At 43.4% G+C, this 26,422-nt stretch overlaps 1 protein-coding gene and 1 non-coding gene across 2 annotated transcripts in view; both read left to right on the forward strand.

Moving 5' to 3' along the window:
* The first annotated feature begins 14,595 nt into the window (after positions 1-14,595).
* The window catches only part of Pigk (phosphatidylinositol glycan anchor biosynthesis class K), a 77,377-nt gene continuing 65,550 nt past the window's right edge, over positions 14,596-26,422 (forward strand). The window contains exons 1-3 of the mRNA XM_038312118.2: positions 14,596-14,715; positions 19,533-19,586; positions 21,726-21,817. Of these exons, the coding sequence (XP_038168046.1) occupies positions 14,623-14,715; positions 19,533-19,586; positions 21,726-21,817 (239 nt within the window). The 5' untranslated portion in view covers positions 14,596-14,622. The remainder of the gene's footprint in view (positions 14,716-19,532; positions 19,587-21,725; positions 21,818-26,422) is intronic.
* Positions 19,681-19,814, forward strand: LOC119801528. Its single transcript, XR_005283218.1, has one exon. It is a non-coding gene; the product is annotated as a small nucleolar RNA U109 (small nucleolar RNA).

The raw sequence follows: 26,422 nt of genomic DNA on the forward strand, positions 1-26,422 counted from the left end.
GGGCAGCATCAGGGGAGGAAGCTGCAGTAGCCTCCAAGGATGTAGAACTGGGATCTTGGTGCCTTTCCCTTGTTAGGGGACTCTGAGTGGGTGGGGCTTGGAGACAGAGAGACAGGAAAGGGGTGAGCTGGAGGCTCCAGCTGAACTTGTGGTTTGTCTCCTGAGCTCCAGAGTGGATTAGATACAGATCTCCTCCATAGGGCCCACTAGAGTTTACACGATAGTCTGCCCCCTCTGAGAGACCAGCTCTGAGAGGGCAAAGGTCTCTCTTAAGACCCTGCTTCCTCTTCGAAGTCTCAGAGGATGGTAAGTAGGTGCTACTTTGGTAGTTTTGGGAAGGAATTTCAGGTCTCAACCCAATCTAAAACTCAACTTTTTAAACTCAGGACCAACTGGTTTCAAGAGTCTACTGCTGAATCTAAAATATGGGCATTGACTACTCTTTTTAATTTTTGTTTATGTCATATACATGTGCCTCCTTGTCTGCATACATACCACTTGTGTGCAATACCCAGGTCCCTTGGATCTGGACTGACAGGCAAGTGTGAACTGCCCAGTGTGGGTGCTAGGCACTGAACTTGTGTCTTCTGCAAGAGCAGCAAGCGTTCTTAACCAGTGAGCTATTTGTTCAGCCCCATTTGACTTTTCTTTTTATAGCCTGCAACCTCTGAAGTCAAGGTCTGCCTTGACCAAAGAGGAGCCCTGAGTGAGGAAGCCTGAGGGAACGCTCCAAGGAGGTACTGCAGGGAGCCGGTGATGCCTCAGCCATTATTCACAGCCTCTGCGCTTAGGTGGCAAGCATTGCTGTTCCTTGATTCCTTTTGAAATTCTGTGGTAAAGCCTGTTGTGATTTTCTTCTGACCTCTTCCACCCATCTGTCTTAGCTTTCCTCCTTCCTCTCCTTCCATCCCTGTTTTTGCACCTGGCAGGGAAGTGCCACTTTGGGCTCCTGACTTCCCTTCCCTTGTTGGCCTCTGCTCCTCTGAAATTCCACATCTTCCTGCCATCACCTGGCATATCTGTAGATAGTGGCTGCTCCAATTCTCACTTCTGCCTTCGCACATCAGTGCTGTGGACCTCAACTGCTTGGATGGACCACCACCTCAATGTAAGACATTCACGAAGACTCCATCTTTTATCCATATTTTAAAGCTTGCTCGCCTTTCTCTTCCTTTGTCTCTGTTGAAGGTACCTGCATGTCCCCGTCACTGTGTCTGACTTCCTGTTTGACTTCTGTATGAACCCTATGCCTCATTCCTTTGGAAATGTCCTTTATTTCAACCCTACCTCCACCTGATGCTTACCACGGACAGTGGTGGCCTGTTTCTGGGTGTGCTCCTTTTGAAGTGAGGGTTTCCCAAGCTCCCTCTCCTCCTACCCTGTCCATCCCTTTGATCTCTAGCTTACACGCATCCTGATGGAGCTTCATGCTTTAACTCCCAGATCCCATCCTGTTTCCTCGATGGATGAACAGATTTTTACGACCTCCCTCTGACCCTGAGTGTCCTTCGGAGTTCTGTCACTCATCCTGTGATATGGCAATGAAATTCTGCTTGCCAATTGAGAACAAAGTCGAGGCAAGCTGCAAGAATGCAATGCAGCTGTCTCAAGAGAGGCTACACCTGCCTCCAATGGCAGAACTGGAAAGGCAAGGCTACCAGAGGTGGAGCCCAGATGAGCCAACTGGAGCCCCAGGTGCAGGATGTGGAGTTGCAGGGTTTGTGGGATGTTTGTTTGTCATGATGAGTTTGGTTTTGCCTTGTACCAGCCAAAATGGTGACCTCCAGGTTCAGTGAGAGACACTAACTCAAAAAAAAGATGAAAACAAAATGAAAGAGACACCTGCTGTTGCCCCTTGGACTTTGTCATACATGTGCACATGTGCAGACAAGGACTGTCCCCCTCCACCTTCCCTTAGTCTGCCTTTGCCTAGAATTCTTCTTCCCCCTACCAAACTGAAAAATTCTTAATCCTTTCTCCCTTCCTGGAGACGCAGTTCCAATCCACCATCTCTGGAAAGTCTCCCCACAATGATAATTATAGCACTCTTAAAAGAACAACCATGTTGTATTTATTGAGCTGTTGCTATATGGCAGACACTTTCCTGAACACTTTCTTATGCAATTTAACTTTGTTAAACAGCCCCACAAGGAACCGATCTTAGTCTTCACATACAATTGGGATGGACAACTTCCTTGGTCTCCAGCAGGACTCAGATTTACCTTCTCCGTGGCTTTAGAACTCTGTTGCTCGGTTACGTATTAAGTAGTGACTATTTACGTATTAAGTAGTGACTGTTTGCCTGTCTCCCTGCAGAATGCAGCTGAGACCTGCAGCCTAGGGCTTGCATCTGCCCTTGACGCTGGCCCAGCACACTTAGGCGGAAACTGCTTTTCTTTGCCAGACATGGGTCTTCACTGAAGTGCCCAGAACCAATTTTAGACAATTTTTCTAATATGTCTAATGTTCATCTTAGGTCCCCGAATCTGTTTGAAAGTTACTGTGTCTGTTTTGGGGGAAATAAATGGTTTTAAGTTTCCTAAAGAAACCAAAGAAATAGTAACGGTGCATGGGGATGCTAAGATTTCTTTTAGCTATTTGAAAAATCAACTTTGATATGAAATGACCAAAAGTCTCTACTTTAAGAGAAACTAATTATATGAAAATTTACATTCATTCTGTGGCAATGTCACAAACCAGAGGGTTTAAAATACATTTTATTTTTAAATTTATTCTGAGATCTCTATACCTAACAATGCCCCTAAGAATTAAAGCACTGTTTATTTTGTGTTATTTGAAACAATGAGGCTGTCGCTTTAGGCGTTTACTAACACAATGGCCCTACATATCTTCCACTGGTGGGTCCTTCTCTATTCAAAGCAGTCTGTTTTTTTTTTTTTTTTTATTGGCAAAAAAGCTTGTAAAACAACACATGGAAAAAATTAGGCTTTTTTTTATTATCAACACTGACAGATAAAATTAGAAATCCTATTAAAAAGATGCGGCTTTGTGAAAGAATTTAGTTTGTTTTCTTGGCAGGGTATGCCTCCAAAGAGAAGGATGTCAGGCTGTGGAAATTATAACTATTTTACTATTTCTGTGGATCGAAATATTACAACATTCATTTGAATTTTAGATTTTCTTGAGGTTGTTGGGAAAGTAAGAACAATGAAAACAGATCTTTTGTGCACTAAATGAAATTCAGGACAGTGAAGTGAATTTTGTAGAGCCGTTATTTGCTGGACCACTGGAGTGATTTTTGTGCCCGTCAGCCTCCAATATGGAGTTCTTCGTGACAGCAGTCAAGCTAGGGACTTGCTAAGGATGGGGGATAGGAGAAAACGAAGACAGCATTAGTGTTAATTGAGCCTTTGTGTATCAGACCTTGGACTTCATCGTGCATAGTAACAGGATTTCCTTTAAACCCACAGTTCCGTGGGACAGCGTTTCTGCTATCTCCATTGTCTGTTCAGGAAAACCAGAGCACAGAAGGAAGGACTGTGTAACTTGTCCATGGCTTCTCAGATAGCAACGACCATGCTGAAAACAAAACCCACGCCGTCTTGACCACGGGTGCTGCGGGCCACCCCGTAATATGACTGGAGACCTACAAGTCTCTGGCGGATCTATATTCAACATTAACTACTAATAGTTAGAAATTGATGGTGATCCACAGGATGATGATAAAGCACAGCTCTTGGGTTCAACTTAATACATTCAGCAAACTGGAAATCAAGGAAAGCATCCTGACCATGGTTGATAACCGTTGGCGTTGGAAGGCGTGTGCGTCCTACGTATGCTATGCAGACAGTGAAAAGGTAAATGCTCATGTAGGAAGGTTAAGACCTGAAATGAAAAACCGTGCCAAAGTGTGTATTTGGCACAGCAGAGAAGCTGAGCTGTTAGCTAAGATGGGAAAGAAGATGAAATCATTGCAACGCTGTCAACTCTTCCGAAAGGTGCTTTACAGATCCCATCTCGTTAAGGTCCTTAAAGCTTCCAATGTTTCACCTAAACTTATCCATTTCCCCTAATCATAAATGATTTATACACGTTCAAGAGAAATGCTCAGAGTAACTCTGCAGGGAAATGGTGACATTTGGGTAATTAATTAGTTAATCAGAGTAATTCATGGCAAATTCTTTAGGCTAGAGCAGCTGACGAATTTTCCACCGTAGAGGTCTAGGCCCAGATTATATGCTCGGGATTCCTCATGCCCACCAACTCTTGCCTCTCTGTAACAGTTTTGCTTCTTTCCAGCTGTCTGTTCGTCAATGTGATCATAAATATTAGTTAGGAATTAAGCAGAATTTCTTGTTCCATCTTCATGCCCAGCATGGTGTTGCATTTATTCTAATTCATAAACACTCCAAAGCAAATCATAATCTCATGCTTCATGTTAGAGTTCTGTATTCATTATTTTCTTTTTCTGTAATTTAAAAAATTACCATGGCCAAAAGCAACACAAGGGAAAAGAATTGGTTTTGGCTTGCCGTTCCAGAGGATGATAGTCTAAAATGGCCAGGAGGGAGGAGCCGGAAGCTGGCTGATTATATTTTTCATCCATACACAAGAAACAGAAAAAGAGAAGAGGAAGAAGAAGGGTGAGGTTACAAAGCCTCAAGGCCTTCCTCCAGTGATGCACTTCCATCAGCAAAGCTTTACCTCCTATGGATTCCATAACCTCCACAAATGGTGCCCCCCAACCGGAATACAGCAGTCTGTGGGAGACATTTCTCATTAATCCACCAAATTCATCTCCTTGGTCTCAATAGTCTCTTGGCCAAATCCTGGTGTAGAATACATTTAGCTCTCTCTCTCTCTCTCTCTCCCTCTCCACCTCTCTCTGTCTTGACAGGGTTTCTTTGTGCAGTCATGTATGTCCTAGAACTAGCTCTGTACACAGGATTGGCCTTGAGCTCACAGACATCTGCCTGCCTCTGCCTTCCAAGTGCTGGGATCAAAGGCATGCACCACCATGCCCAGACTCAAGGCAACATCTTAACTGTGACTTTCTGTGAAATTAAAAAGCAAAACGAAATCAATTATGCATTTTCAACATGCAAAACCACAGATTATACATTTCCATTCCAAAAAGAAACAATGGTGGCATAGTGCCGAAAGTCTGGACCAAAGCAAGACCAAAGTGGTACAGAACAAACACCAAGTCTCATGGCTCCATGTGCGGTATCTGGGCCTTCAGTTTCAGAGGCCTGGGTGATTCTGCCTCTCCTGCTTGGCTGTCTGTAAAACGGCTGTTCTTGGGTTTGTTTGCATTATGTGGGTTTTGACAAATGTGTACTAAACCATCCTCATCTGTGCCTTGCTCATCATTCCTCCTTGCCACTGACCTTCTAACTGTTCCCAGAGTTTTGCTTTTTCTAGAACTCCATACTACGGGAATCACACAGTCTGCAGCTTTCTCAGTTTGACTTCCTTCATGCAGTAATGAGTGTATAAGACGATGGACATTCTAACAAGCACAAACAAGATTTCTGTAGAAGGACATCCCATATCAGACTTCCTCAGCTTCTGTAATGGCAAACGACATGAAGTGTCCTCCACATGGTGGTCACTTGCTGTCAGTTATAGTTGGAACTGGCATCCCCCTGGAGGTAGACCTGTGTTCTGAAACTTGTTTCCCAGCTTGGCGAGACTGTGGAACCTTTAGGTGGTTGAGTCCAGCTAGGAGAAGTAGGTCAGTAGGGGGCAGGTCTTAGAGGGCTGTACTGACCCGTGACTCCAGCCCGCTGTCCCTGCTTCCATGTCCCTGCTGTGTAGAGAGTTGAGGCTTCTTGCTTTCTGCCATGTTTGTCCCACATGATGGATGAAAACCCTCTGAGACGATGAGCCACAATAAACATTTCCTACCTTTAGTTGCTTCTGTAATGTGTTTTAATCATCATGTCACAAAGATGACTGAAGTTCTATGTTCTTTCTCTACACCACATGCATGCCTTGCATATAAGGACCAGAACAGGGCATTGGATTCCCTGGGACTGGAGTCACTGATGGTTTCGAGCCATTGTGTAGGTCCTGGGAATCAAACCTGGGTTCTCTAGAAGAGCAGCCAGTGTTCTTAACAATTGAGTCATTTCTCCTGTAACTATTCATTTGGTTTTTCTTTTTGGAAGTGTTATGATTCAAACCCATTCCTTGTGCTTGTTAGACAAGTTCCCAAACAATGTGGTGGTTGGAATAAAAATAGCCCCCATAGGCTCATAACATTTAAATGCTTAGTCACCAGGGAGTGGCACTGTTTGAAAGGATTATAAGGACTTGGAGGTGTGGACTTGTTAGAGGAAGTTTGTCACTCGGGGTGTGCCCAGTCTCTCTCTCTCTCTCTCCTCTCTCTCCTCTCTCTCTCTCTCTCTCTCTCTCTCTCTCTATCTCTCTGTCTCTCTCTCTCCCTCTCTCTCTCTCTCTCTCTCTCCTTCCCTCCCTCCCTTCCCCCCTCCCTCCCTCTCTCCTTCCCTCCCTCCAGACCAGAATGGAACTCTTAGCTACTGCTCCAGCACCATGTGTGCTGTAGTGGTCCCTGCTAGGATGATCATGGACTCAGCCTCTGAAAGTGTAAACAAACCCTCAATGAAAATGCTTTCTTTCCTAAGAGTTGCAGTGCTCATGATGTCTCTTCAGAGCAATAGAGCAGTGATTAAGATAACCAGTAAGCCTAACTAAAGTGAAGCACCGAGGTGATAGTTCAGTGGTCAAAGATACCATCAAATCTGCCATGTTAAATTCAATCCCCAGAACCCACATAGTGGAAAGAGGGAACCACCTCCTGTAAGTTGTCCTCTGACCTCCACATATGGGCCATGGCACCCATCCACATAAATACATACATAAGACATAAATATATACATAAATGCATACATAAATAACATGTAAATTCATAATAAATAAATAAAATTCTTTTAAATTAGAGAAGTCTAAATAATCTAAGCATTATTAAGTGAGAAAACTAGAAAATTGTGTATAGGTTAATGTTTTAAAACTAAGAAATCAACTTTGAAAATGTGTTATCTTCTACATGCTCACAAAAGTGCAGGCATTCTCTTCTCATTCATTTGTGCTATTCATTAGTCATTACTCTGGGCAGAGAATGGTTTAGAAACCAAGCACACAGGAAGAAATAGAAAAGCTCCCTGCCCTCGTGGAACTTCTAGGTATTGCAGAGAAGGCAGCTATTAAACAGACAATTGTATGGAAATTAATTGATTATGTGATGATAAATTGAATAGAGGGCAGGTACAGGGTGACATCACCATATGCCAGGGCAGCCTAACCTAGGTCAATGCTTCCTTATGAGCCTCAGCTCAGAGTTGGAGGATGAATGGGATCTTGTGGGGCAAAGACAGGAAATAAAATGTCTATGAAGAGACTATATCATTTTCATCAGAAAATGGCATTTTGAACTTTTAAGAGAGAAATAACTTATCTCCCCTCCCCCTTATAGCTGAAATCCCAGCTGCACAGCACCAAAGTGCCGGCTCTCGGCTTGATTTGTGCAAATCTAGTTCAGTGATGAGACATTTTCCTCTCACATTCTAATATATCTGCTGAATGAAATAGTTAGGATAACAAATTTAGACTGCAGAACAAAACCCGTAAAATATCACAATGATTAGAGTCTCCTTGCCTGGGGCTTACATTAGGGAACAGATTTGTGGCCTTTGGTAGTCAATCCACCAAAAGCTTATGACATAGTCTTGCTGTTGACTGCGAAGAGAATAAGAGCCAGTGCCTATGCCGGTTGAAGTTCTGTTTTTATAGGTTCAAAATGAAGGCCCACAAGAAATGAACAAAGGACAAAGGACAAGCATTATTTCAAAATCTGTATAACCTGTATCAGTCATGGAATTTTCCTCAACTCTGAGGAACGAAACAGCTCTCAGTGGATGCTAAAGAGGAAAGATTCTACACTTCCCCCTCAGACTCCTCTGGTGTAAGTATTTATCTCCTTGAAACACCTTCACTATTGAATTATCCAACACGTGTTTGCAATCACCATTTTCCTGGGTGTTAGGAATACAGGGTGAATGAGATGAGCTGTTTGATGCTCTTGGCTTCAAAGCCTTTAGCTTTTGTACCATACATGCTACAGTAGAAACACACGTCAGATGTGTTGGGTGTGAAAGAGTTTGCAACTTCTTTGGGTTTGTAGCTTTGGTGAGGATAGAAGAGGAACCATCTCCACAATCAACATGCAGCAGTGGTTAACTTTTTAAAATTTCATTTATTAATCGTATTTGTTATTTGTGGTGGTGATGGTGGTATGTGTCTGTATGTGCGTGCATGCATGTGCACGCATGTGTGTTCTGGGGCATGCCTGCCATGACATAGAAGTTAGATGACAGTTTTCAGGAGTTTTACTGTGGGCTCCGTGGACTGAAGTCGGGTCATCAAATTTGCTTGCCAAGCACTTTTACCCACAAAGTCATCTCTTCAGCCACGTTCATTCTCCCCCACCCCATCAACCACATTCATGGTTTTGATAGTTAGTCATCTCTAGGAAAACCAAGAAAAATAGCTACACATGTTAACACTTATCATGCCATGAAATAATCACCAAGTATTCAAGATATAAGTACTAGACATGTTTCCTATTGCTGCCTAAATAAATAACCACGAACCAGGAGGCCTCAAACAGACACACTGCTTTATAGTTCTGCAAGTTAGAAGTCCAAATTTGATTGGCAGAACTGTGTTGCTTCTGGATGCTTTGGGAGAATCCATTTCCTTCTTCCAGAATCTTTTCACAGTCCTTGGCTCACAGCCTGTCTCTCTGACCCCTGCTTCAGTCTTTGTATGTCTTTTTTAGCCCCGTTGCTTCATCTTTAGGGACCCCTATGACCTGTGTTCTCTCAATGATTCAATAGTATCTCCCCTTCTCAATATGCTAAATTTAACCACATCTTAAATTCTCTTTGTTCATGTGAAGCAATATGTTCTCAGGTTACAGGACGGGTGCATACATATCTTTAGGGAGCCATTGTTCTGCTTGCTATGACATCCTTACAGCTATTTTCTACAAAGGATGCTCATTCCTCTGTCTCTTCTCAATATCCTCCTATGAGGGTGTATCGCTACTTTTACTACTATTATAGAAACACTACCACCAAGGCAAGTTATAGAAGAAGATGGTTCGTGGTTCCAGAGGGAGAATCTGCAGTATCAGGGCAGGCGTAGCAATAGGCAGCTAGAACCACGAACAAAAGCAGAGAGGGCAAACTCTCTGAGCCATCCACACTAAGGGACATGCTTCCTCCAGCAAGGCTGCACCTCCTGAAGATTCCGTATCCACCCCAAACAGCACACCAACTGGAGATCAAGTGTTCGCATACCTGAGCCTGCAGAAGAGTTGTTCAGGATGTCTTATAGTTCACAGGACGTGGTGTGTAGGTGGGAACTACTCATTTGTGTCCGGGCTGCTCAGACCTGAATATTCACACAGAAACTATATGAATTACAACACCGCTTGGCCAATGACTCAGGCATTTCCTAGCTAACTTTTACATCTTAAATTAACCCGTTTCTATTATTTTATTTTCTAATATGAGGGTCATGCTTCTTGGGCAGCTCCATAGTGTCTGCCTCCTTTGGCAGCTACAATGGCGTCTCTTTGACTCCATTAACTTCTCTCTATATCTTTGTTTGGATTCACTGCCTGGCTTTATTCTGCCCTACCATAGGTCCAAAGAAGATTCTTTATTAACCAATGGTAGTAAAACATATTCACAGAATACAGAGGGAATCCCACATCAGTGGTGGAATTAAAGGAACTATTAAATGTTCCCAAGATTTCTGAGACTTGCAAAGGACGTTTAATAAATAAAATATGTACAACTGATAAAAAACTAATCAAGGAAAATAAATTGCACTTGTAAGGAATTCTCAAGTCATAGAGACCTGAATTTTCCATCAATCACCCTTGTGTCGAGAGAAGCAGTGGCTTCCTGATTGACATGTGAGGACTTTAACAATTTTCCTGTTGCTAAAGAGTTTGCCATGACTTTATATCCAGGTTGCTATGGCATTTCAGTAGCAACACAAGGCTCCAGAGCGGGGGACTTGGAAGGGCAGCTGCTCTCCTTTTGCATTACCGCTCAGTCTGCAGCAAATGACAAGGACATAGAAGTGGGCCATGGCAGAATCACAAACCACCGTTTAGCAGTTCATTGAAGAGATGAGAAAAAGCACTTCAGGCCAAGACAAATGGAATCAAGGTGATGCAGTATCAAAGTCAGACCGTGAGACGGAGCAGATACGCTGGGACCCAGCCTGCTTTGATTCTCTTTTTCTGTTTGCATTTTATTGTATACATACAGTTTTCTTTTATTGAATTTAATCCTGATCAAGGAACTATTTTGGCTGTTAGATATGATAACCCTAAGTTAAATTCTTTGGAATCTGATTGCTATGGCAAATAGATTTGTTTGAGGCAATTGGACTACACAGTAAAAGCACATTGGAAAATCTCAGAGACTGTGATTTGTCCTGATTAAACTTTACCCTTCCACACACACTACTTTGTAATGTTTATTTAGTAGTCACAAAAGTATTTTTTATGGATGTAGGGGCATTTGTCTTCCATATTGCTTTGGGTCTTATTTAACCCAGACTTTGGCCACTCTTCTTCCCATGGTCTCAGTGTTTGAAAGAACAATAGTATGGTTTGTCTATTTGGACAGGCTAGACATCCAAAAGATATTCAGTCTTCTCTTTACCTCTGTTTAGTCCTAAGAACCTACATAAAAATCCAGGTGTGCTGGTATGCTCCCAAATGCTGGGGAGGCAGAGGCAGGCCAATTACTGTGGCTCACTGGCCAATCAGCCTAGCTAAGTTGTTGAGCTCCAAGCCAATGAGAGACCCTGTGGTGTGGGAAGTCCTTCTGTATATGTGTTACTTTTATTGATTAATGAATAAAGAAGCTTGCTTGGCCTGTTATAGGGCAAAGTAGAGCTAGGCAGGGAAAACTAAACTGAATGCTGGGAGAAAGAAGGTGAAATCAGAATCAGAAAGATGCCATGTAGTCGCCGAGGGTAAAGATGCGAGCCGCCAGCTGGAACCTTGCCTGTAGTCCATGAGCCTCATGGTAAAATATAAAATAATGGAAAGGTTTAATTTAAGATATAAGAGTAAGTCAGAAATACGCTCAAACTATTGGCCAAACAGTGATTTAAATAATATAGTTTCTGTGTGATTATTTTAGGCCTGAGCTTCTGGGAGCGAGCAAGCAGCCCCCTACTACAACTCTGTCTCACAAAAACAAGGTGGCTCCCAGGAATGACACCTGAGGTTTTTGTCTGGTCTCTATATACATGTACATACATGTGCACATGTACCTCTTGCCATGCATCCCCACAATACACTGTTACAATTACAAATGGATGTATATATGTGTGTCCTCCTAGAATTGGTCCCTCTCTTGTTCCAAAATGTAACCCATCCTTTTGTCCTTTTGGTTGCAATGTACTTTAAAGCCCCTCTTGATTCTCACCATTTTTCATTACCTCTATTTTTAACACTCTGGTCTAAGATGCAATTGTCTGGACTGTTGCAACAGTATGTCAAATGCTCCATTTGCGTCCATTCTCCTTATTGGAACAGATATGAAGGCTTCCAGGCTCATAGGATACACATCAAAACCCATCCCTGGACCCTCAAAGCCCTGAGGACAGGTGGCACCTACTTCACCATGCAGCCTCCTTCGTAACAGCTTGTGTTTTGTTCTCTGAACTTGAAGTCTGGTGACAGTCTAATAGCTCCTCTGTGAAGCTGAATGCCCTTCTGCTGCGGAGTGTGCACCCCGGGCATTGCATTTGTTCTGACACTTTCTGTTTGCATATTTGCTTTATTAACAGATTAATCTCAGCTTAACACTTTTCCTCTGGGAAACTTCCTCTGGCTTTTCTTAAGTGGTTACATCTTCTTCTAGAAATGCCCGTTAGCCTTTTCTACTCAGTTAAATGCCTTTGTTGTCAGTGTCTAGCTCCTCTAGGTTCCGAGGTCAGAAATTTGCTCAGTCAGGAGAAGAAAAAACTTGTTCTTCTGTGTTGCTCATGTCAGGCACAAAGTATGGTATACAGCAGATGCCCACTAAGTGTATGTTGATAGAAAAACATTACAGTCACATTCATTATATATATATATATGTATATATATACATATATATATACATATATATACACACACATATATATCCATATCATCCATCCATCCATCCGTATGTATGTATGTGCATGCGTGTGTATTTGTACGACCATGTACAGGTGTGTGCACACTGTGGAGGCCAGAACAGGTCTATCACTTTCCGCCTTATTCCCTTGGGTTATGGTCTCCCACTGAATTTGGAACTCACTGTTTTGGGCTAGGTCAGTGGCCACTGAGGTCCTGAAATCCTCTTCTCTCCCCACTTCTTACCTAGTGCTGGTGTTATGGGTGCATGAGTTCACGCACAGCTTTTTACCTGGGTGCCGGTGTCCCAACTTTGTGTTGCATGATATTTTTTTTTTGTGTTTTGACAAATAAAGCTTGCTTGGAGATCACAGCATGGAGCTAGCCACTAGTTAACCATAGAGGCCAGGCAGGGGTGGCACACACCTTTAATCTCATCATTGGGAAGAAGCAGGAAGATCAGGAGTTCAAGACTACCCTGGGCTACAGGGGATTGAACCAGTCTAAAAGAGAAACAGAGGTGGTGGCTCACACCTTTGATCCCAGAACTAGGGATCTCACCTCCATTCAGTCTAAGGATTTATAGAAGTAAGAAGTCTCTGGTGGCTGGCTGCTCTGCTTCTGAGATCTTTCAGCTTTCATCCCTGACATCTGACTCTGGGTTCTTATTGCTAAGACAATTATGATCACACTTCAACTTAGATCCTTGTGCTCCTTGTGTTTGCACAGTAAGTCCTGTTTCTTACCACTAAGACATCTCCCCGCACCCACCATCATGGTGTTTGTCTTAGGGTTTCTATGGCTGTCAAGAGACACAACTCTTATACAAACTTTTATTGTTTATGAGGTGTGTGTGTGTGTGTGTGTGTGTATGAGAGAGAGAGAGAGAGAGAGAGAGAGAGAGAGAGAGAGAGAGAGAGAGAGAGAGAGAGAGAGGATGGTTCAGTGGTTAAAGGAATTGACTGTTCTTGCAAAGGGCTGGGATTTCGTTTCCAGCAACCCACATGGTGGCTCACAACCACCTGTAACTCTAGTTCCAGAGGATCTGATGCCCTCTTCTGACCTCTGCAGGCACTGCACACACACACTGTGCACATATATATGCATGTAAGCAAAACATTCATACACATAAATAAATCTAAAAACAAAAGCTTGTATGTGTGTGTAAAACTAAAAGGACACTACTAAAATACTTAGCTTAGCTCTGTGGGTTCAAAGCTAGTTTGGGTCTATACGGCTAGTTTTAGGTCAGGCAGGGCTACGTAATGAGACCCTGTCTCAAAAACCCAAAAACAATATTCAGAGCAAGAATAATCAAAATAGCACAGTACTAACCTTAAGACATGTATTTTTATAGCAAACAGAATGACCAGAAATACTGTATTTTGCCCCATCTGTATGATGTGTGTGCGGTGTGGTGGTGGTGGTGGTGGTGGTGGTGATGGTGTGTGTGTGTGGTGTGTGTGGTGTGTCCACTTACGGAAGCCAGAGACAGATGTTAGCTGTCATCTACCTCTTTCCGCCTCCCTCTCTTAAAGCAGCATCTCTCACTGACCCCTCAGGTCTTTTTCTGCTAGGCTGGCAGTCAACAAATCCTAGTGAGCACCTTTCCACTTTATCATCCTTTGATAAAAAGCTTAAAAATCGAAGCATTGACAGCACCATACAAAAGGGACACAGCAAAATTTGTGGGTCCACAGATCCCAACCTCCTAACTTTTAAAAACGTTTCTCCTCAAATAGCGTGTCTATTTTACAAAACCAAACCTAGAAGCACAGCTAAGTATATACTCTTCAGTTAGCTTGTCCCAGCAGTTCTGGAACCAGAGGGAAGGAAGGTGCGTGCTTCCTCGCAAAAACGAAACAGAACCAAACAAAAACAAAACAAAACAAAACAAAAATAAAATATACAAAACCCATCACCCACCCCACAGAGACACACACACAGAGAGACATGCACGACACACACACACACACAGACGCAGACAGACAGACACACACACACATGGAGACACAGGCACACACTACACACACATGCACCACACACACAGATACACAGGCACACACACACAGATGCAGACAGACAGACAGACACGCACACGGAGACACAGGCACACACTACACACACATGCACCACACACACAGACGCAGACAGACAGACAGACAGACAGACAGACAGACACACACACACACACACACACGGAGACACAGGCACACACTACATATGCACCACACACACACGGAGACAGAGACACACTACACACACATGCACCACACACACACATACACACGGAGACACAGACACACACTGCACACACATGCACTACACACAGATACACAGACACACAAACACACAGACGCATGCACATACGCACGACAGCGCGCTGCTTTACGGCACTCGCCCCGCCCCTCCGCCGTACGGGGCGCGAGAGGCCGGCAAACATGGCGCCCCCCTGCTCCCTCGCCCTGCCCGTGGCTGCCCTGGCCACCTTGGCGCTCTTGTCTCCCCGCAGCTCCGCCGCTGGCCACTTCGAGGTAGGCATCGGACTGTGGAGGCGAGCCGGGGAGGACGTGTGTCGTGCTTCGAGCCCTGCGACGTGGGGTGCACGGGAGGGGAGCCGCCCGCTGCAGCATCTTCCGACCCGGCGGCCCCGACCCGGCGGCTGGGACGACGACCTGATCTGTCTTGTCTTCTAAAGCGTCCTGGTCCGCGGGCCAAGCCCCCTGCTCCTGCTGACAGGCAGGGCGAGCTTCCTGGGGACTGTCGTGGTCGTGCTGTTGTCCCTCGGCCCCGCCCTCCCTCTTCTGACATGCTTTTCAGACCTGCTTGTCCTGCTGGCCCAGGAACCCGGACAGTTGGCAGACATTACACAAATGCCACGCCAAAGTTTTCTGTCTCACCTAGATTGCTGTAGTTTCCTAACTGTGCTCGGAAGGATTCAGGTCCTCAGTTTGTCCTCTAAGCTGTGGAAGGAGTAACTTTGAAAATGCTAACCCGATCCTTAACATGGTCACGACCTACAGGCCCCCTTCTTGAAGTCTCTTACGCTCCTTTTTAAATGTCAAGATATATTAAAGTGCCAGTTTCTCAAACCACTGGGACCCCTTCTGCCATTGGCTCAAATTTTCTTTGTCTGGAATTGTATTTTATCTTTTTTTTCATCCTTTGGGTATTCACCCAAAATGACGCTTAAGTAGGCAAACGTTCCCCCGACAAAGTCTTATCCTCCCATTACAATTAAAAATGCACATTTGCTGGCTTCGCAGATGGTGTGGTGGGCTCTTTGCTAAAGTGTGTCTTTGGTGGCAAGCACTGTGACGTACTATTTTACACACCAGGGTTGATGTCCGATGAATATAGTGAATTAATAGATGTTACAGAGAAGTGTGATGCATTTACACATTCATCTGTATTAAACTCTGACGGTCTCAAGAGGAAACAGCATGCTATTTGGTGACTTCACTGTATATTACATGGTCCATGGCACATAGTAGGTGCTCCATTAACTAAATGTTGAGTGAATAACTGTGTTACCTCCCTCAGATTTTTTTGGTAAAGTTTTAATAGAATAACTATTTTGAGCTTGGAAAGTACACTAGAGGTTATTTACGTATAATCTCATTTTTCTTTTGGAGAAATTCAAGTCTAAAGTGTGAACTATGACTTGTGTCCCTGTTATATGCAGCTAGATTTTAGCTCAGGCTTTCAAATCCCTGTCTAGTGCATACGCACAACAGCACACTGCTTTTTGCTTTCCTTGGTGTCTAGGCAGCTGTTAAATTTTTGGGGGTTGTGGTGGTAGTGGTGGTGGTTGTGGCGGATCTATTCTTTCACCTGAGTGGAACCGTTTGTCTCTGAAAGTTTCCTGCTAGTCAGACACCTGAAATTGCCATTTATTAGGCAGTCACTTGCTGCAGTCACTGTTCCTACATTCCATGGGGAATAAAGGCCTGAAGACGGTAAGCAGCCTCTCTAAATGGTTCTTAGCCAGTGAGTGAAGAGCCCAGATTTGAATTCGGACTTGGTGACTGTTCTAGTGATAAGTACTGTTTGGAGCAGTTAGTTCATTGACTTCAGTGTTTTGCACACCGATCATTATCCAATGTGTGCGCTGGCTGGTGAGCTCATCATTGTTCACATCCGTCATTATCCAATGTGTGTGCTGGCTGGTGAGCTCATCATTGTGAACATCCGTCATGATCCAATGTGTGTGCTGGCTGGTGAGTTCAGTATTGTGCACACCCATCTTATCTAATGAGTGTGTTGGCTGGTGAGTGCAGTGTTGTGCACACCCATCATTATCTAATGCGTGTGTTGGCTGGTGAGTTCAATGTTGTGCATGCCCATTATTATCTAATGTGTGTGTTGGCTGGTGAGTGCAATGTTGTGCACACACATCTTTATCTAATGTGTGTGCTGGCTGCTTTTGTCAATTTGAGACAAGCTAGAGTCATGTGGAAAGAGAGAACCTCAGGTGAGGAAACTCTTCTGTAAGATTGACCTGTGGGCAAGTCTGGGGGCATTTTCTGGAGGAATGACTGATGTGGGAAGCCCAGATCTTTGTGCGCAGTTCCACGTAGTGCTGGGTTGTATTAAAAAGAAAAAAATAAAACAAGCAAAAAACCAAGGTGAGCAAGCTAAGGGGGCAAGCCAGTAAGCAGTGTTCCCACATGGCCTCTTCTTCAATTCCTGCCTCTAGTTTCTGCCTTGAGTTCCTGTCCTGACTTCCCTTCATGAATGACTGTGATGTATAAGACAAACCCTCTCCTTCCAAGTTGCTTTTGGTGTGGGTTTTAATCACAGAAACAGAGAAGCAAACAGAACAATGTGTCGTTAAAATTGTGTTCATTAGTTGGGAAGATGATATTGTATGCTGAAGTTTTTATATGCAGAAATACCAAATGTGCAAATGTAGTTCAAACTTATTGCAGTGGTACATGTCATATGAAGTGGTACATGTCACTAAGTCAGAGGATAGCCTGAGATACATTTGTGAGCTCAAATAGAAGTATTCAGCACATAGTAAGTACAGATACTGAACACCAGTTTAACAGGAAAGACTTGAATCCACATATATGTAATCATTTGCAGTGTAAAGACTGAGTGGAAAATGGAAACACACAGGAAAAATTTTGTTTTGGATAAAACGTTTAAAACAAATAGTCCCACGGTAAACATCCCTGCAGGAATAGCTACAGAAATTGAAAGCTTGACAGAAAAGCTCAGAAGTGTTTGGGAACACTCTAGCACACATGTTTTCCCGACGTTGGTGTGGAATGTTGTAGCCTGCATTAAAGCGTGGTCGTATTGCAGAGATCTTAGAGATCAGCAGCGGGAGACTCGAGTTGGAGGAGAACGTCAGAAGCTCAGGTTTACATGGAGACTGCTCGTTTGTCTCCCGACTGCCCAGACCCGAACAATCACACAGAAACTATATTAATTATAACATTGTTTGGCCTATTAGCTCAGGCTTCTTATTAACTAACTCTTACATCTTAAATTAACCCATTTGTATTATTCTGTATATCACTACAAAATTGTGGCCCACCGGTAAGGTTCTTTCTGCTTCGATAGCTACTTGGTGTCTCTCTGACACCGCCTACTCTCTCTCTATATCTCTGTTCCGGATTTCCCGCCTGGCTTTACTCTACCCTGCCACAGGCTGAAGCAGCTTTATTCATCAACCAACAAAGTAACACATATACAGAAGGACATCCCATGTCACTCAAGGGTGCTTTTTTCTTCCTTCCTTCCTTCCTTCCTTCCTTCCTTCCTTCCTTCCTTCCTTCCTTCCTTTCTTTTTGTTAAGGAAGGAGGGAGATGATATATCTTATACTTGGGATCAAAGCTATCTTTGGGGCACTGTTATACTCAACAGTGCCATAAATGGTGAGAGGTCCTTGGTGTCCCCATCCCACCCCGTCTTCTCATCGCACAGAGAGACTACTTTAACAATAACCTAGTGAGAATTTTGACACTTAGCGATTTCCTTACAGTTTTTGCATAGGATTCTTCCGTATTGTGAACTCTTCATGAGGCTTCAGTTTCCCGTTTTCGTCACTGGCATCGCGTCGTGTAGACAATATATTCATTTGTTCAGAAATATTTGATCAGAGCCCACTATAAACCTAATTTGGACTGCGGCAGCGCATCTGCTTGCTGAAAGGCCCTGTCCCTTAGAACTTAGATCCTGCTGGAAGAGGGGACGGTAGTGCATACAGTAAGTTATTAGTTCCCAAGATGAGGGGCACAGTGGAGAAAATACGTCATGGTGAGGAAAATGGTGCTGTGAGGCTGTGATTTTAAATGTCAATTTAATGTTTTCAACAGATAAATCCCTTGCACAAGAGTCAAACATGACTTCACTAGCTTTGTGTAGTGTGTCCTAGGTTAACAGGGACAGTGCACATGTCTCTGCCGCCCTGTAAATGATGCCGTGATGTGGGATTGGCAATGCTTTTGCTCAGAATGTGTGGAAGGGGTTAAATTAATTTACTTACTTACTCTCTATGCTAAAGATGAAATCCAGGGGCCACTGCATGTTACGCAAATGCTCTACCATTAATTTATACCCTCAGCCCAGGAGTCAAGTACGTGAGTTAAAGGTACTTTGTTTACTTAGTGTCTCAAGCAAAACTGCACCTTTCACCTCCGGTTTCTAGGTTAGGGCTTTTTTCTCTATTAGCATCTTAAACTAGGATTTTTGCTCTGAAACAGTATCTTTTAGAAACTACATTAATTAATATTAATTAATCAACAGTTAGTTAATTTGTTTTTGTTTATATATGTGAGTGTGTTTGTGCTATGAGATGCTTGTGGAGGTCAGAAGATAACATATGGAAATCAATTCTACCATGTGAGTCAGGAATTAAACCTAGGTCCTCAGACTTAGCAGCAAGTGCCTTTACCTGCTGGGCCATCATCTTAAAGTAGTTCCTAGTGTGTGTTTGATTATTTTGTTCATGAGGTCAAATACAATATCTTCATAAACTGATCATGATTGCTATTGCAGTTAAAGTCCATGAGGGGCTGGAGAGATAGCTCAGTGGTTAAGAGCACTGGCTGCTTTTCCAGAGGACCCAGGTTTGGTTCCCAGTCCCTACTTGGTGGTTCACAGCCATCTGTTACATCAGTCACAGGGCATCCAGTGCCTTCTCGTGACCTTTGTGGACACTAGGCATGCACTTAGTGCACATACATACAGGCAAAGCACACATACACATAAGTACATCTAAAGATTCTATTAAAAACGCCCGTGAATCCTAGATATCGTTATCACTCTTTATTGGGGAGTTGCATGTTTTTAAAATGTGCATATGTGTTAATCATTTTGCCTTTTTCTGGCTTCCAGGAACAAGCAGAGCAGTTCTTTAGAAGCGGCCACACAAACAACTGGGCTGTTTTGGTAAGTACATTCTTTAAGGATAGATCTTACTGCTCATATTAGATAGGGATCTCAAAACTTTTGTGAATTGTGAGTTAAATTTTTGAAAATAAAATTACATTTTAAAAATAAAAATTTTGATTCTCTGGAGCAGGAATATACCCAGAACATGCTACATTAAAAAAAGGAGTTCTCAGGGCTGCCAGCCTTACAGTAGAGGTTGAACAATAGTGTATTTCTCCTACACACACACACACACAAAAAAATTCTGATAAAGAAAATCCTCCCCCTCCCCCGATTCCCTTTCCTCTTCTCTGTTCTCTCCCACCCTACCTTGTCTCTCTTTGAGACAGAGGTTCTCTCTCCTCTCTCTCTCTCTCTCTCTCTCTCTTAAAAAAGAACTTGAAAGCAGCCACTAATATTCCTTCCTTTTCATTTTTCTTCCAAGAGGTGGTTTGTAAGTAAAGACTGCATTTGAGGTGCTGTTGTTCAGAGGAACACAAGACACAGAATCCTTTTAATGCTTGAAATGAAAAATTAGTAATTAGATTTCTCTGTAGACTAGTTAATGCTCTACTGATGCTGATTTATAATTGATTTTATGTTTGCTAAAATGATAACTGTAGAAAATAATTTATATGAAGTTAGTATTTTCTGTTAATGTTCTTTATGTTCCCTGTCTATTTTCTATTTCCTGGTAATTTGCTGTGGAAGCTTAGGGCAGTTTTTACATTTACTAAATAAAGAGCTGACACAAAAGGCCTTTAGTTTGCATAAAGTGCAGCAGAAATCTTGGCCTCGTTGTGGTTAATTTCTTGTAAATTGTTTTGTACTTTTTTTTTAAGTTAAAAAACTTCAAGTTAGGGAAACTGTTGGCTTTTGGCAATGATTTGTAACTATCTTATTTTCTTTTCATTTTTGCTCAGCAGTGCTTTATTGGAAAAGTTGTGAATACATACCTAAAATATATGTAAATATGACTGAGTTATATATGCTTTAGTAGGGTCAGAAATTTCAGTCTGTTCCTGCTGCATTATAGGATGAAAATTCACTCTAAGTAGTAAAGAAATCACAACAGCTATGTAGAGCCTTGAGCCCCTATACTACTGCCCTCAGATTTGTCACTTCTGCAGTGACCACAGGCACGTGGCAGAAGGCAGGAGTGTGGGGGGAAATACAATAGCTGACCGTAACCTTTCAGTGCATCTCCTTGGAACTAGGTTTCCAAAACCTAGCTTCTGAGCTATAGTTAGATTTCCCCAGTAACCTAAAAATAGGATCTCTCTCTCTCTCTCTCTCTCTCTCTCTCTCTCTCTCTCTCTCTCTCTCTCTCTCTCTCTCCTCTCTCTTCTACGATCTAGACAGTCTCGCTCTCTACACTACTCTCCTCGATCTCTCATTATCCCCTCTTCCTCTCGTCTCTCTCTCTCTCCTCTCTCTCTCTCTCTCTCTCTCTCTCTCTCTCTCTCTCTCTCTCTCTGTGTGTGTGTGTGTGTGTATTTGAATATGGACTTGTGTCTGAGTGCACTGCTGTGGGGACCAGAAGAGGGCACTAGTTCTCCTGAATTAAGAGTTGCAGGTGATTGTGAACGGCTTTCCCTGCTCATAGGAACTGAACTTGGGTCCTCTGCAAGCTGAGCTGAGCCATCTCTCCAGACCCTTTCTAGTACCCTTGATATTTTTACTGATCTTTATTTGAAGTGAAAAATTGAGTTGACTTGCTTGCTGTTTTTACTAACCTAATAACGTAGCTCTTCTCACGTGTGGATGAAGCTATTTTATAGGTTGTATTTTGTGTCTGTCTCACTTCCCACAACAAATGAAACAAATTAAGAAGCAGATATTACATCCTGGAGGGCATCTAGTCTGTGGGGAGATCATAGGCATTTTCTCTGATTCTAAAGAATTGAATCTGTTAGAGACAGAACATTACAGACTCACAGAAATGGAGATGACCTGGGTTGTTTTCTATTCCATTGGGTGATCTTTTTATTTAATAGCAGTTGCAAAAGCTTCCCTGTAGGGACATTGATTTTATTGAAGGTTCTTTGATGTCTTAAGCTTGAGATGCTTTCTTCAGGCATTTCTATAGACTCCAAGGGACATAGTCCTGTAAGCTATGGTCTGACTTGTGAATGCATGTCTCTGTTTTATCTTTAGGTGTGCACCTCCCGATTCTGGTTCAATTACCGGCATGTTGCAAACACTCTTTCAGTTTATAGAAGTGTCAAGAGGCTAGGTATTCCTGACAGGTAAGCCATTTCAACTAAGTTTACTGTGAAACCCAGTGAACATAACTCTTAGGTGAGTTGCTTTTGAAAGAGGTAAAGAAACCTGATTTCAGTTTTTGTTGTTGGACACACTGTCAGATGTAGAGTAGATTCTAGCTTAGGAGCACAGTGGCAGAGCATACATGAGAGCACTGAAATACTAGGGCAGTAGGATTTGATAAAGAACGGTTATCTGCTGTTTATCATATTTACTAAATGCTTTCTTTAGTGGGTTTTGTTTTGTTTTGTTATAGGTTACTGTTTTAGCCTGAAATCAGTAAAAGGACTGATTGAAAACTTACTGAGTTTTGTTTTGTTTTCTTGAGACAGGGTTTCTCTGTGTAGCCATGGCTATCCTGGAGCTTGTCCTTTTTACCAGACTGGCCCTGAACTCACAGAGATCTGTCTGCCTCTGCTCCTGAGTGCTGGGATTAAAGGCGTATGCGCCCGCCCAGCAAAACCTTATTGATGTATTCACCAGATTCTTGGGAGGGCTCTAGCCTTAGCTAATCAGAACCAAGAAAAACCAGATAGTAGAAAAGGAAACTAAAAACCAGCCATGACATGAAACTTGTCTGGTGACAGATGCCGTGCTGCAGATCGCTAAAAATGACTCTGCTGTGCTGCACACTGGCAGGTTTATCTGTGGTACTTCATGTTGCTACTGCCTCCTGCTGCCCAGACCAACCTGGGCATTCTCAGTTTCACACTGTTTCCTCTGATGCCTGTTGGGAATACCATGCTGGTAGTAGAGTTATGTCCACTGTCCACGTGCCTGCTGAAGGTGACTGGAAGGATGAGTGTGTGACAGTGTGTTTTCTGGGTAGAAAGATGGGCTCTGCCATTGCTGACTATACCTAAGGTGGAACATTTCCTGCTTGTACCCAGACCATGAACTTTGGTTTATTGTGGTTAGTTTGGTTTTACTGCCACCAGAAGAGTGACCAGAGAAGATACAAGTGTTTCATTTTGAGATTAGTTTATTCAGTGCCCTCAGGGAGACCAGAGTGTGCAAGCTGGCTTTTGTGCTAGTTTTGTTTGTAACTTCACTAGACTGAGCATGGTTTCCTCATCTGTGATGTAGTGCTAATGTAGTGGGACCACTGCAGGATTCGGAAAAGGAGAGATATAGATGGAATACAGTGCTGCAGAGGAGAGGACACAACACATGACTTGGGAGACAAAGCTTGTTCTATGTGAACTTAATTAAACACAACTTTTAATCTGGAAAATCACAAAACACAATTCAAAGCAACCAGATGATATTACTGTTTTTAAGTTTAATTAAATCCGGAAAGAAGGTTAACTTGTGTCAAATACGCAGGAGTAATTCTTTTTTTTTTTTTTCTGTCAATGGGTCCTTCTCAGGTAATCCTTTTCCCCTCTGTTCTGAGACTCACTGTGATGGTTTCCTCTCTATACCAAGACTCACTGTGATGGTTTCCTCTCTATACTGAGACTCACTGTGATGGTTTCCTCTCTATACCAAGACTCACTGTGATGGTTTCCTCTCTATACCGAGACTCACTGTGATGGTTTCCTCTCTGTACTGAGACTCACTGTGATGGTTCCCTCTCTGTACTGAGACTCACTGTGATGGTTTCCTCTCTATACTGAGACTCACTGTGATGGTGTCCTCTCTACTGAGACTCACTGTGATGGTTTCCTCTCTATACTGAGACTCACTGTGATGGTTTCCTCTCTGTACTGAGACTCACTGTGATGGTTTCCTCTCTGTACTGAGACTCACTGTGATGGTTTCCTCTCTATACTGAGACTCACTGTGATGGTGTCCTCTCTATACTGAGACTCACTGTGATGGTTTCACAGTAGCTTTTATTTTGGAAAATACACGACCATGTTGTATGAGTCAATTATTAGGATGTGTTTTATGGTTTGAGTAAGATTGGGAGGGTCCTTGTAGAAGCTGAAGATAGCCATAGCATGAATTATTCTGTATACTGACTTTGGTAGGTTTGTCCTTGAGTTTCTGAAGGATTTCTTTTGAAGTTATTTCTGTTTCAGATGCTTGTTTGTAGCTCTATTTCTGCAGGCTTTGTTCTAAACAAGAATTGGGGGATTCAGACAGTCATGGTTTCGTACTGTTTATTTATTTAACAAAGAGAATTTAACAAAAGATGGTTTTGTCTTTAGCTTCGTATGGTAAATGTTCCTTTATAGTTACAGCTTTTATAGTTAGAATCCTTTAATGTACATTATCTCACTTTATGGTGCAGTACTCTGTAGATATTGATATAATTATGCTTATGATTTGAATACCTAATTAAATCCTAAAAGGTTTATCTATGCGTTGAAGACAGTAACGAGGTGGTCATGGAAACAGTATGAGGTACAAACGTAAGGGCACCTCTCTGCCTTCTCATTTTCTCTTCACTAAGGACTGCTGCTGTCTGGTTTGTTTCTCGTTCCCGCCATGCCTCAGTGTCTCAGTAGGCTTTGTAGATCCAGCGCCTTCTGTTCTCTAGCTCCCCAACCCAAAGTCTCCCCAAATCTGACTCTGTCACGTATTTCCAGGGGAAACTGCCGCCCTTGACCTGCCGTGATAGACTGCAGGTGAACACAGGCGTCTGTGAAGCGTCAGCGGATTTCCTGTGCAGATCTGGTCCCAACTGCAGGATGCTTCAGTGTGTGCTGAGACCTGAAGCTCCTGCGAGCATTTCATCCGCAGGCTTCGCGTGCCTCAGCCGTGTGCTCCTGCTCCTCTTCCCTTCCCAGCTCGTCCTCAGCTGTGTGCTCCTGCCCCTCTTCCCTTCCCTTCCCAGCTCGTCCTCAGCTGTGTGCTCCTGCCCCTCTTCCCTTCCCTTCCCAGCTCGTCCTCAGCTGTGTGCTCCTGCCCCTCTTCCCTTCCCTTCCCAGCTCGTCCTCAGCTGTGTGCTCCTGCCCCTCTTCCCTTCCCTTCCCAGCTCGTCCTCAGCTGTGTGCTCCTGCCCCTCTTCCCTTCCCTTCCCAGCTCGTCCTCAGCTGTGTGCTCCTGCCTCTCTTCCCTTCCCTTCCCAGCTCGTCCTCAGCTGTGTGCTCCTGCCCCTCTTCCCTTCCCTTCCCAGCTCGTCCTCAGCTGTGTGCTCCTGCCCCTCTTCCCTTCCCTTCCCAGCTCGTCCTCAGCTGTGTGCTCCTGCCCCTCTTCCCTTCCCTTCCCAGCTCGTCCTCAGCTGTGTGCTCCTGCCCCTCTTCCCTTCCCTTCCCAGCTCGTCCTCAGCTGTGTGCTCCTGCCCCTCTTCCCTTCCCTTCCCAGCTCGTCCTCAGCTGTGTGCTCCTGCCCCTCTTCCCTTCCCTTCCCAGCTCGTCCTCAGCTGTGTGCTCCTGCCTCTCTTCCCTTCCCTTCCCAGCTCGTTCTCAGCTGTGTGCTCCTGCCTCTCTTCCCTTCCCTTCCCAGCTCGTCCCACACACAGCTGTTAGAACGAGCTTCCCCAGACACTGCCTTCATCCTTGCACTCCCACGAGCACTGGTGGGTCTCTGCCTCACAAAGCCTGGCATTTCTAGCTTTAGCTGTTGCTTTGTTAATTCTGACTCGCTGTGTTCAGTTTGTTAACTTGTTTTGGTTTCCCTGGCCTCAAGTTTGGTCTTTATTTCTGATTTTGACCGTTTATCCACCTAAGCACTTGAAGTGGCCTGTGCTCACTTCCCTATTCTTATATCTTTTTCCTTTGTCTAGAAAACTATATAAGAAGTTCACTCTGTTTTGATAATTGACTGATGTGTTAAAGCCATTCTAATAGTTTATAAAAATTAAAGTCAATATGTTTATAGCATTAAATTTTTGTTCCATGATGTTTATTTTATTATACAGAAAAGCATCAGTTTATAAATTTGCCTTATTTGTAATGAACAAAAGAAGTTGAACTATATAAATATGTTTTGTAAATAGTTTCCAGTAAGTTGCCATAGTTATGATGGGGCTAATTTTAGCTTATGCCTTTGAACGCTCTCTCTTGTCTCCGTCACTTTCAACAGTTTTTCTCATGTAGTCCTTAAACATGTAAATAATGGAGCTTGCACATAGAACTTAGACATTCTGAACAATCTGTCCTCTCCGTCTCTCTCACACTTCATGTGGTACTCCTAGTGGAGCACTGTGAGATCTCACGCTGGCAGCCGCTCTGTCTCACACTTCTTGTGATACTCCTAGTGGAACACTGTGAGATTTTGGTGGGGAGCACGTAGTGTGCTTGGGAAAGAAATGTGCTTTAAGGGGAGTAGGGACCCAGGTAACAGGGACATTTTAGCCACCACCTTCATATTGTTGTGCTTAGAAAACAAAAGGGGTCCGTTTGCAGGCCTCGGAAGGTCTTGAAGGGTTTTGTATAGCATAAGGGAACATTCTGTCTTGATTTGTGGCTAGATTGACAGGTCTTGGGGTGCTTATTCCTTCACCAGCACAACAGTGTGCCTGTTGCTGCCACCGTCCTCCTGTCTGGTAGCCTGTTTCCTTTCCTTTGTTTTCTAGCTTATGTGCTAAGGGAAGCATAACTATTCAGATAATTATTTTTTAGATGTCAGCCTAAATAGTAGGCAGTCCTCTTTCTCCATCTCTCCCTCCCGCACACATTCACACACACATGCACACA

Source organism: Arvicola amphibius, chromosome 14 (assembly GCF_903992535.2).
Source record: "Arvicola amphibius chromosome 14, mArvAmp1.2, whole genome shotgun sequence".
In the NCBI taxonomy this organism is placed as follows: domain Eukaryota; kingdom Metazoa; phylum Chordata; class Mammalia; order Rodentia; family Cricetidae; genus Arvicola; species Arvicola amphibius.